General features: G+C 42.6%; 1 protein-coding gene across 3 annotated transcripts in view; it reads left to right on the forward strand.

Annotated features, from left to right (window-relative positions):
- Nucleotides 1-12,499, forward strand: part of SECISBP2 (SECIS binding protein 2) — a 42,845-nt gene that overhangs the window by 20,012 nt on the left and 10,334 nt on the right. For all 3 annotated transcript variants that reach the window (XM_019554774.1, XM_019554775.1, XM_019554776.1), the window contains exons 9-13: nucleotides 3,983-4,090; nucleotides 4,484-4,603; nucleotides 5,059-5,191; nucleotides 9,157-9,326; nucleotides 10,395-10,527. In XM_019554774.1, the coding sequence (XP_019410319.1) occupies nucleotides 3,983-4,090; nucleotides 4,484-4,603; nucleotides 5,059-5,191; nucleotides 9,157-9,326; nucleotides 10,395-10,527 (664 nt within the window). The remainder of the gene's footprint in view (nucleotides 1-3,982; nucleotides 4,091-4,483; nucleotides 4,604-5,058; nucleotides 5,192-9,156; nucleotides 9,327-10,394; nucleotides 10,528-12,499) is intronic.

The following is a 12,499-nucleotide window of genomic DNA, read 5'->3' on the forward strand; positions in this document are numbered from 1 at the left end:
ATAGTATGCATGCTTCACCCCAAAGCTGTATATTAGGAAATGTCCTAATGTAATCTGTAGAAATCGGGCTTCGCATTTATTCTGTATAATTTACAGGTGTATGCGTCTGCAGAGGCTTTGTGGAGACATCTTGATTGCCTGGATAAGTTTTTATCTCATGGAACTTAGTGTAACATTGGTGATCCACATTTAGGATTATTTTGAGGCAGGGTTCTGTAAGATATGCCTGCCACTTCCATGAGCACACACAATGTGTATTAAAGGGTGACAGATTCTACTGACATTTAATTTTTCTAGTCATGCCCCAAAATGTCTTGTTTGATGTTTACTCCATCTGTTACATGATACCCACTAGTCTTTTGAGGAATGTGGTACTGAACATGATCGTCAACAAATTTGAGGCCTAATTCTTGGGGTGTTTCCCTCTGACTTTATCTGAGACTTTCTTCATACTCTTTAGATAATGTGTAATCTCTATCAGAAATACAGCATAAGCCCCACTACTTGTCGATTTGAGACGCAAGATTCTTGGGGGCCTTGTTGTTCTGGAAGATCTGAACTCCTTTCCCAACCTAGGCAGTGAGCATATGGAGGGGAGCCTGAAGGCAATTCGGATCTAAACCTCTGAAAATCAGAAAATGCAAAATTAAGGTGTGGCACCCCTGCAGGGCTGGGGGAACTCAACTGGTTGCGAATGCAGAGTCTGGTTCAGTGCATGTCTTGGACTTTTGTAAGAAGGAAGTATGGCCACGTTTCTGCTGCTTCCCAGGGGCTTTCTGAGGGTGCAGTTATCAAGCATGCCCTTCTCATGTCAGACCCAGCAATTAGGGGCTTCCCTGCAGCCATTCTTAAGACCTCTCTCTAACATGCTTGAGATTGCCTTGAGAGCACTCTTCCCATCACCAGTTTCAGTCCTAGTATTGATACATGTGGAACAGAAGTGTGTGGGTGGAGTGGGAGGGGAATTGAGAGCGGTGTTCATGGGAATGTCACAGACATGGTATAGATATTCCTTGTGTTCCTCCGCTAAGTCTTCACAGATCAAGTCAGCTGCCAGATGACAAGTACAGTTCTCAGCAAAGATGGGAAAGGAGGTAAGTAGCCTAGAGTAGTGGAAGCAGTAGTTAGGGAATACTTTGAGAAATTAGGTGTTTTCAAATTGGGAGGGCTGGATGGGATGTGCTCTTGAGTACTGAGGGAATTTCAGAACTGCAGGCTAACATCTTTGAGAACTTGTTAAGTATAGGTGAGGTCCTGGATAACCAGAAAATGTAGTGCCCACCTTTAAGAGAAGAAGCAGTGTCTAGGGAATTACAGTCTGACATCAGCGTCTGGAAAGATTGTGGAGCAGGTCATCAGGGAATCTACTTTGCATCTGGAGGGGAACAGGGTGATCAGGAACAGTCAGCATGTATTCACCACCGGGAATCATTCCTGATCAATGTACTTCCTTCTGGGATGAATGACAGGCTTTGTGGATGCAGGGAGAGCCATGGATATGCTATACCTTGACTTTTAGCACAGCTTTGGTGTCTTCTATGACATTCTCATTAATAAGCTCAGGAAATACAGACAGAATGAAGTACTGTAAGGTGGATGTACAACTTGTTGCATCATTTTGCTCAGTGAGTAATTTTCTGTGGCTTAGTGTTTAGTTTGGAGGGGTTGTTAAGCGAGCTTTCACTGGGCTTTGTCCTGGGTCTGTTGTTGTTTAGTATCTTCATGAATGATTTGGAGGATGCAACTTGAATACACACTTTGCACTTTTATGAGTGACACCAAGTAGGATGGAGTTGTAGACACCCTGTAAAGTAGAGTTGGAATCCAGAATGACTTGGAAAAACTGGAGAAATGATCCACAGTCAGCCAGATGAAAGTGAACAAGGACAAGTACAAAGTGCACTTGGGACGAAATAACTGCATGCACAAATGCCAACTGAGAATTGATTGGTTATGCCGCAGTACTGCAGTGAAGAATCAGGGGATTACGGTGGACCAGCAGCTGAATATGAGTGAACAATGTGCTCTTTTTGCAGGGGAGGGGAAAAGAAAAGCCAACATGATATCATGTTGTAATAACAGAAATGTCACTTGCAAATCAAGGGAACTGATTCTTCTGCTCTGTTTGCCATCCGTGAGTCCTCAGCTGGAGTGCTGTGTTCAGTTTTGGGCTCCACCCTTCAAGAAAGATGTGAGCAGATAGGAGACTATGGGGGAGTGACAAAAATGATTAGTGGCCTGGTGGCACAGCCACTCATCCCAATCTGCTGCTACCTCAGCTGAGCATTGGTGTGGATGTAAGTGGCCAGAACATGGTATCTGGGCTTAACCATCTATCCACTTCCTGCAATCGGAGTGGCCAACTAGGGTGAGCCGACTCTTTACCCCTTCCTTTAAAAAGACTTGACCTGGAAGAGGATTTTTCCAGGCATCGAAGCCCAGTGTTGTACCCAGGCTGCCTCACCCTTGGCTGGTGCCTCTACTGGCCCTCTGACGAGTTTTCTGGGTACCCGACCCAGCTTGCCCGTGAACCCTGAGTCTGATCTGACCTTTTGGCTCTGTAACCTGACTCCAGTTTGATCTCAATACCTGATCTGGCTGGCCACCTTACCCTTCTGCCCAACTCTCTGCATCTCTGACTTGGTTCCCCAGATGAATCATCTGGCATCCTGCTCCCCTACAGCTAGGCTCTGTGCACTCTCCTTGGATCTTGGTTGCTTCTTCTGACCTTGGGTGGCCCTCACATCTGGCTGTCCATTATCCAGCATGACACCCAGAAAACGTGACTTCTGTGAAAAGACTGAAAGAGCTAGGATTATTTAGTCTGGAGAAAGGGGGGGGAGGAGTTGATAACAAACAGTTTTCAAATACCTGAAGGTCAGTTATAAGGAGGATGGAGATGGGGCTCTTTTCTGTGGCTGTAAGGGAAAGAACTGTTAGCAATGGCCTCAAACTACAGCAGGGGAAATTTATGTTTGGAGATTAAAAGGAACCTACTCACTATGGGGCTAGTCAGTCATTGGAACAGGTTCCCCAGAAAGGTTGTGGATTTTCCATCCTTAGACAGTTTTAAGAGCAGGCTAGATGGACACTTGGCTGGGGTGCCTTAAGCTGGGTGCTGGACGAGATGATGTTGTAAGGCCCCTTTTCAGCCCTAGTTTTTTACGTTCTTATGCTGCCTGCACTACATGTATACAGCAGTAGAGGACACCAGACAGCAAAAAGCCAGAGGCTTTATATGTGAATGACTTCCAGAATGCTAGTGGTTCAGTGAGATAGTGAGAGTTTGTGTTTGGTAGAGGAGGAGAGGAAACTGCAATCTTTTACCTTCTTTAAATTACTAGTAAAGACCATGCAATAAAACTGTCGACATTTTGGGAAAGACCATATCTATGATTGTTCTTATTGCTTTTGTTAAACGAGACATAGTCTTGTGTCTTTGGTTCTATGTAAAGGAACATAGTATCAAAACCTGTGCACATCTTTGACTGACTTCTCTGCAGATTCACAATTCCATAGTCAAAAAAGCTTGTGATGCTGGCCTGCTCTCTTGTTTCTTTTCTCCTGCGCCCAGATATGCAAAGGCAAGATGGTAAAACAGAAGCTCAGAGCAGGAAATGTGACCTTTAGGAGGATTTAAAATACACTTAGAAGTGGTTCTTCTGCTTACAGTTGCTTAGGCTAGTTGGCAGTAAACCTGCACTTGAAGTGCTGGAGAGACTTCCAGGTCTGGCTGCTGTTTAAGCTATTTTTAAAAAACATTAACCCTGGAATTATTTGCTTCCAATTAGCAAATGGGCCTCCTCACTGGCTTTTTAATCAGTGAGGTGTTAGCTATAAATGGAACTGCACTTAGTCTTGTCTGTGACCCTTTATTATTAGATGGGAAAGGGAAGGAAAAACATATATTTGAGCGTAACAGGGACTTTGGAATTGAGTGTTCTTTTAAAATCAAGTGTTTTATTATTATTTTTTTATTTAGGATGCTGAAGAGTTCCCTGACCTGGCAGCTGCTTCTGACGGAAAAAGCAGGATGAAATCTCAACATTCATCTTGCATTGCCCCTGGTGTCAGTGTGAAGCAGTGTGAAGTAAGAAATCTTGGCAATTACCTTTCTTAGCTCCCTTGAATGCTCAAAGACCAAATTAAAAGAACACAAAATTAAAAAAAAAAAAAAAGGAAAAACATTTACTGTTGATACTTTGTATTAGTGGTGATTTGGTGGAAGCAAAAACTAGAGGAGGAAAGGGAAGACCAGAGACCCTGGCTGCTGCAGCTGGAGCAGTAGGTAGAGTGGTATCTGGGTGGGTGCCCAGGTGCCTCTTGGGCCATGTACAACCCACAGAACACCACTTGGACAGCCCTACTTACTTTCTGTCCTCCTGCAGTTATTCATGTTGTTCATTTTGCTACTATCCGTGTATATATTAGAAGTTTCTAAACATTTATTTTCCTTCTTTTCACTTCCGTTACATTTCAAAAGGTACTTCTGGCCAAAGATTATTATGATAGCCATCCTCGAAATGATTCAACATCCCCTAAGTTGCATATAGCAGGAAGGAAACAAGCTGCATCTGCTACCCTGGAAAGAAAGAAAACGCAGGTAAGCCAACTTCCATTGAAAGTTAACTTTCACAGCTGAAAATTGTGGAAGGAATTGACATATTCAAGGATCAGGACCAAGAGGTTCAAGCTTTATATGAAACTGTTCATATTTCTGCACCCCAAACAAGTGACCAGACATCTTAGGAAAGCAGCCAGCACCTATGGAAATTGATACAAGAGCAAGTTTTCTTTTTAGATGCATTTGCTAGAGCAGGAGCCTATTAGGAGATGTCTGCTGGTGCTAGGACACAATGATTTATTAATGTGGTGTTCTAGTACGTGTAAAAATAATAGACATCTGTAGTCTGAACAATTACTGTTCTATTAAGTTTTGATGCATTTTTCCACATTAAAATTTGGTTCGACTTTTAAGCACACGCTTATTTTGTAACTCAAGTATTCATATGCCACAAAAATTCATCCTTAACCTTTTTTTGCACCTAACTTTCCCAGGAAAGTTCTAAGACCAGTGGTAAGAAGAGTCAGATTCCAGTAAAGTTGGATTTGGGAGATATGCTGGCTGTCTTGGAGCAAAAACAGCAAGCAGAGAAATCAAAACAGTCCTCCAAACCTGTGGTGCTTTCAGGTATGAAGTGCTTTCTTCAAATGAATTGCAATGAATCTCAATAATGAGAACCTTCTAATATGCATGTAGCAGGGCGAAGTCCCTAGGGGTGGCAGCGTTACCCCTAGGCTCCTTAACTGTGCCAGTCTTGCCCTACAGGCACCCTCTATCTCGCCCACCACGTCTTGTTGTTAAAATTGATATAGGGAGGGTGCCCTTGATCTTCGGGTCTTCAAGGTAATCAAACATGAGCCCCTGGGCTATTACGTAACGCAGAGTTCAAGGCATGCTCTGCCCCTTTAAAAGAGTAAAACTTCTTCTCTAATACTAGGCACCTGTAGGCGACGGTACCTTATGGGCTCCTGGTGCCCCATTAGACCTAAAGGTAGCATATCTGATGACTGTAGTGTCTCTGAGCCCTTCCTTCCTGATGGCTCCTTCTCCTTCAGCTGCTGGCAGGGAACTGAACTGCGTGATCCCAGCCCTGAGGTTTACATGGACCTAGGTCCCTGCGTCGTCCAGCCAGCTAACCAGGTGCAGGTGCAGCCAATTCCCTCATTAGTCACGGCAACCTGCACCTGGGCTCTTATCTGGCTCCCGCTCTGGCTCTGTGTGTTCCTTCCCCAGGCAATCTCTGCTCTAAGAGGAGCAGCCACCTTAGTGCCCTGTGACAGTGTGATAATGGGCTTGCCAAAAGGAACATACAAGAAAAACAAAATGGATATGAGAAAATGAACAGTAACTTGAAGTGCTAGAGGAAGAAAACCACGATACAATTAAAAAGACATTTTTCAGAGGGTAGGGAATATGGTTGAAAGTTAACCCAGAGGGCAGCGGGTTGGTATTTTTGGCCCTTTTTCTGCTTTGATGCAAACATCAAAGTTCATTTTGGCTTCATAGCATCACGTTATTTTAAAAAATAAAAGTATCAAACCTTGTCTTCTCTGGCTTTTGATTAAGATCTTGTTGACAATTAAAGAGCCAGTAAGATTTTAACACCAAATGAGAATCCTGGAACCTAAACCAATTAAACAATTTTAAGATCTGTTTCACAAAATGAGGTATTAAGTTTGCTGTCATAAATTGGTCTCCTTGTTTTGGAAGTGTGAAGAAAGCTACACTGAAGGGAAAGAAAATCAAAACCAGAAAGAAATTACTTTTAATACCATAGTTGCCTTTAGGTTTTTGAGGGATAGGCAAAAACATTAACATGTTGGTAGGATTTATCTAGTCCCATTATGAAAACTTAGTAAAAGAATTAAATGTCTCTTACTCTGCAAATAATTTCTCTTCTGTTATTAAGGCAGTTAGATATATTATTAACAGTCATCAATCTTATAATAGTACAAATTACTCTGATGCAAGTACTCATGCTGGGACTTGGGAGGAGCAAGCATTCGGGGATCAGAATGTCTGATCTTTAGTATTAGTAACGTTGGACTATATGAGCCAGGCATTATGGCCTAAGAGGGACGAAAATGTTTGGTTGTACCCAGGAAGGGATAACACCATCGTTGCATCAGCAAGAGCTTTTGTGGGGACTTGGATACATACAATAAATCACTTCAGGGTAGGAACCAAAAGTTTGAGTCTGGCTTAGACTTTGTCCCATGCCATTATGGTAACATGCAAAGTAAAAGAGAGCACAAAAAGTCAGTAAAATGCAGTAATGGGTGCATTGCTGGGTGCAATACATTACTGCCCTTTTTAACTGGTACTTCATTTTGTGAATTACTACTACTGTATAGGTGGGAGAGTGGCTCAATCATGAGCAGTTGTATATGTATCATCTAGAAAGCAGTCACACCCTTGCTGTGATATATGACTGGAAGTTGGTGTGACAGGTTGAGACTAACACTAGTAGATTAATTGGTCCTAGCAACCACTTACTTATCTCTTGTGATCAACCTCCCACCAAAGTTTACTTTGTCATTATCTTTGCCCAGTCTGCGGTGTCAGTTTTTCTAAATCAGTTAATTTATACAGATACACTTAGACTTGCACACTGATTTATGTTTGCAAATCCTGAAAGTTTTACAAATGTTACTGCACTGCAGTCATGTAACTGGTATGAAATCCAAGAGGAAGGAGACTCCTGTTGTTAAGACAGTAACTTTGGGCCTTGGGAGATCCAGGTTCAGTTAACTGCTTTGCCAACAGGCTTCCTGTGTGGCATTGGAAAGTTACTTGGTATCTTAGCATCACATTTCATTATAATGGGGATAACAGTACTTCTTTGTCTCATAGGGGTATTGTGAAAGAATGTGAAGTTTTGCAGTGGATGTGGAAGCTTATAGGGCATTTGTGGACATGCTCGTGATGCAGCGCTACATGCTTTTAAAAGTGCCCGGCACTGCAGCACATAAATTTATATAAACAGCAAAATGTGCATCAGTGCAGAGAAAATAGCAGCAGGACACTTTTGAACTGAAACCCATCAAAGGTGCTTTAGTTCAAAAGCGCACTGCCACCATTTTCTGCATGCTGACGCGCATTTTGCCACTTGTACAACTGCATGCTACACAGTGCAATGTACGTCAGCTTGTTTGTGGAGCAGATTTGATGTAATAGGTTCCTGAGATTACTCACTATTTATTTCATTTTAGTAGGAATTGGTTGAAGCTATTTGGCAAATTATTTGCCACTAGTAGGAGGGGAAGGAGGGCTAAGGCAGTGGTTCCCAAACAGGGTCACAACATCAGAGGATGGGGTCACAATAAACAGGGACCCAGATTTTCTGTTTGCTCCAGAAGAACACAGAAAATGCAGGTTTCCCTTTGCAGGCTGGCAGAGTTCCAACCTGCAAGGGGCTGCTGGGGGTGTGGGGGAGAGTGATTGGACACAGGGGGGTGCCACATGCATGTGTGTGGACGCATGCATATAGCAGCCAAGCAGTGGTGGAGAGCAGTTCCTGCAGGTCCCTCCAGGTAAGTCTATCGGGGTGGGGAGGGAACGGGAGGGGTTCCAGGCGTAGCCTTGGAGGTGTGGGGTGGGAAGCACAGGTGATGTGGCAAAGAGGGCCAGGGGGGCCAAGACAATGTAATGGGTGGGGAGCAAGTTCCCCCCCCCCAAGATTTCTGTGCCCACAGTGAGACATGGGGCTGCAGCTTGGCTGAACCTGCTGCAGGCAGAAACCACTTCCACAGCCCAGAGGGCAGTACCTGGCATGAGAGGGAGTGCCACACTACCATGGCCACCAAGGTGGGGTGTGGCAGTGGTAGCAGCACAGAGTTGTGCCCCCACTGCTGCTGGGTGGGCAGGGGGTGGCAGGGGGTGCATCAGCTTAGTGGCCATGGTGGTGTGGCCCTCCCTCCTGCACTGGGTCCTGCCTGCTGCACTGCAGAGTCCCAAGGGGGAGGGCAGCAGGGTGGGAAGCCCCAAGTCTGCAGTGGGCAACCCGCATCCTCTCCTCCACGGGCTCTGCTCCAGCCATGCCACCCGCGTGGGACGGGATGGGGAGGGGTGCAGCTGGGCTCTGCGCTCTGCTCCGGCCGCAGCAGCTGATACCTCCCTGATTTTAAGGTATCCACAACAAATAATTCTAGGGACTCTAGTGCTGAAGTCCAGCACAACCCTGGAAGTATCACAGAGTATATGGAAACAGGGGGGTGGAAATCCCAATTGATGAATCCAGTAGAATTTCAGATTTCCTAAAGCTTACCAGATTGGCATAATTTGAAACAGAGTCTTAATTACAATAAGTTGCTTAATTTTCCTATATGTGTTTGAGGTGGAGGAATCAGAGCTAATTAAGCTGGTGGCATAGGACATAGATGAAGTAACCTTACTTTGGGGGAGAGAAAAGTGGACAGGTGGATTTTTGTTTCCTGGTGATGCTGCACTGACTGAAAGTGTTCTTTATATTGCTCCATCACGATTTTATTGTGTTTTACTAGTGCAGAGGCAAACTTTAACTGGATGTGGATTTTGTTAGGTGCTAATGTTAAGTTACAGGTGTCTGATGCTTACTGTTTTCTTAATTTCAGTTGGTGGTGCCATACCACTTCTTTCAAAGGAGGCTAACACGGTTACAAAAAATCAGCAGTTGAACCAAGGAAAAACACCTCATAATCCACTGGACTCCAGCGCTCCTTTGGTAAAGAAGGGAAAACAGAGAGAAGTCCCCAAGGCAAAGAAACCAACACCGCTTAAAAAGGTGCTCTAACTTTTTACCCTTTTATTAAAAGCTAGTATAACCTGACTGTTCCTCTGATTTGATTCTTTTGAAACATTGGCATCATAAAATTTCTTGACCTGCATTTCCACTTTGCTACAAATTCAATATAAATCCTGGGTTTTTTAGGGGGTTTAATTAACAAAAAAATGTGGATACAGTCATGTTAAATAATTAATTAGTTTCAACTCCACACCCCCTATTTCATTTAAATAATTGTTATGGGAGGGAAATACCATATTTCCTAGATATAACATGCCCCAAATAAAATATGTATCTTATTTTTGGAAGATAGAATTTTAAAAAATTATAGTAAGTAAAAGGAAAAGATTTTTCTAGTGTTGTGACTGACTGCGTGATATAGTGTAAGTCCTCCTGGAAACAGATCTGTCCAGGAAGCATGGTGTCCCAGGAGACAGTTTGAGAGAGGGGTAGGAACGTCTTGCTGCCTGTTGCCTCTCTTGGGATGCATACTTCTTAGATGCTGTTTTCAAGAGGATTTACTCTGTATCACACAAGGTTAGGCCTAAGATCCTTGCAAGGGAGTAGTAAGACCTTTTAGTTCTTCATGTAAGTGCCTGTAAATAATAAAGTGTTGTTTCCACATACCATCAAGATACTCCCAGCAGCTCACTTGCTTCTTCAGGCCCAAGCTACAGTGCGTAGCCAGTAGTTACAACTGTTAATACAGGACTCTGCCCTTTTAGATTGCTGACCCAGACAGGAAGCAAGTATTTTGGCAGCTGCATAGTGTGGCCAAATATGCTTCTTTTTCAGCCAAGAAAACTACTTCCCTGCTTAATGCACGCACCTGAATTCAGGGGAGCTGATTTTTGGGGCAAAGGTGGATATTGTATGAGAGAAAATATGGTACATTGACGTCAGTTGAGCCAAGCCATGCTCACTCTAGGACTGGAGTAGATGGGACAAGGCAAAAGCCATGTGTTTTGTTTTGTGTTTTAAGCCACTTTTTGTGTTCATTCAAGGTAAAGATGGTCTGATTACCAGTATTAGGCAAATAAGCCCTTTCTCTGATCTTTAATTTTTAAGATTATTTTGAAAGAGAGAGAACAAAGGAAGCAACAGCACCTGTTAGAACAGGCTGCAGTTCCAAAAGATGAAGATACTGTTCATCAGCGTGTCGAATCTTCTGCTGAAGATCAGGCTCAGGATACCAAAGCAGGTATTTCCTCTTGCTTCATGTTTTCCTGGTGTGGGAGAGGCTTTTGTACCACACCAACATGGTATCAGTGCTGTCGTGCTTTCTTATTGTTATAATAGTCATCAAAGAGGTGGGTGTGATGGCACTTGCACCTATAAAACTTCTGTACAAGTCTAGCAAAACAAACTGGCATGTGGCTCAGGCATCTGGCATGCTTTCCTAAAAGGTTCTTTGCAGAGCATGTCAGCTGAAAGCCTGGGTCTGTACTGTTGCGCAATCTGAATTCTAGTTGTTGCCCTCTTCCTGCCCACATTGTATTTACTCTTTTTAATTGTAGAACCAGAATATTGGGGTACTGGAGGTAGATCTTAAATATCTGTATCTAGCAATCTGATTAAAAAAGAAGTGATGTTACAAACTCACCCCCCCCCCCAAAAAAAACCACTACACATCATATTCTACCACTTTTTTGTGTAGCTTACCAAATGAAGCTTCTCCTTCTCCAGTTCCAATAGAAGGCTATATCGTTTGATAATACATTTTATTGTCTATGGCATTTGTTCCACATTCAGCTACACTCCCCCCCCACCAATTTGATTCCATTTTCTTGTATATCTTTAACCTGCACTAATGTTAGACATTGTCTTTTGTATGGGGTGACTAGTTATAGCAAACTGAATTTCAGTCCAGTACACTTTGATATTATAAAATATCAAGATAAATCTGAAGACATGAAAATATAAATTTTCCTTACAGTAAATACTGTTTTTCCTGTTCCTCTTCTAAGGGGATGACAGCTTTACTATATATAATTTGTTGACTGGTATTTTAAGTGGCTGCTTTTTCTAGGTGCTTCAAAATCCAGGAAAAATACCCAAGTGGTTTTAAATGCTGCACCCTCTGCTTCCATGAGTGCTAATAGTCATTAGTTAGACATCAGTGGAGCAATGAGTTTCTGAAACATCATGCCCAACACACGCATTCTATCCATCTGTCTCTCTCTAATTATTTGCATGTATATATAAATATAATGTGAATAACATGAACGCAAATATAAATCATATAAATGAATAACGTTAATAAGTAATCCATTATTAAACAAACACAGATAAATATAGTTGTTTATTAAAATATAAATGTGACTAATATAAATATATAAACAATAATGGGCATAAAGATGAATACATAGTAATATATAGAAATGTATATAAATAATGTGTTCTACATTTTATTATTACTCTTTTTTTGTGCACAGGTGGGGCTCAGACTAGGACTTGGTATTGGTCTCAGCTAGTATTTGATACCACTGCCCCTTGGGAAAGCTGTGTTTTTAAATTATTCAGAGTAAAAGCGCACTGATCTGCAGTGTGATTTATGTCAGCTAAACAAGCCAGAGGAAGTCATTTGCATGTTTGCAGCAGGACTAAGACTCTGTTGCAAAGTAGAGCTCTTACAGGCACTCTGGTGTTGAAGTAAATGGATAGCTCAAAATGACATGCTGTGGACCTTGAATCTGAGCAATACCCACCTACTGTGAGTTTGAGTTCTGCCTTTGACAGCTTTCTCAGAATGTGTGTTGTGCACGTTCCTTGCTGTGTATCTGCATTTGGCAGGTATTTGGGGAATTTTAGCCCCAAGAGCAAGTTGGTTTTTTTTGGTTTGAGCTGATATTGCAAAAGCTGTGGGCACATGAGGAAATAGAGATGCTCCATATCTAAACCTGAAGCAAACTGTACCATGCATCCCTGTATTTGAAAGCCTGAGAAATATCCAGGAAGGCAGGTGTTTGGAAACATGACAGATTTAATGCTGTCATCTCTGATGCATCTGAGATGATATTGTCACTGTGATGATGGAGGGGCTGTGTCAAGTTTCCAGCATTTTTTGGTTTTTTTGTTTAAAAATTAAAATACTGATTTGCCAGGAGTTTGCCAGAGCCAAAGTGCTCTGAAATCAGAATATATGAGTAGATATTCCTATAGTAGTATCATTA

Source organism: Crocodylus porosus, unplaced genomic scaffold, assembly GCF_001723895.1.
Source record: "Crocodylus porosus isolate Cpor-Errol unplaced genomic scaffold, CroPor_comp1, whole genome shotgun sequence".
NCBI lineage: Eukaryota > Metazoa > Chordata > Crocodylia > Crocodylidae > Crocodylus > Crocodylus porosus.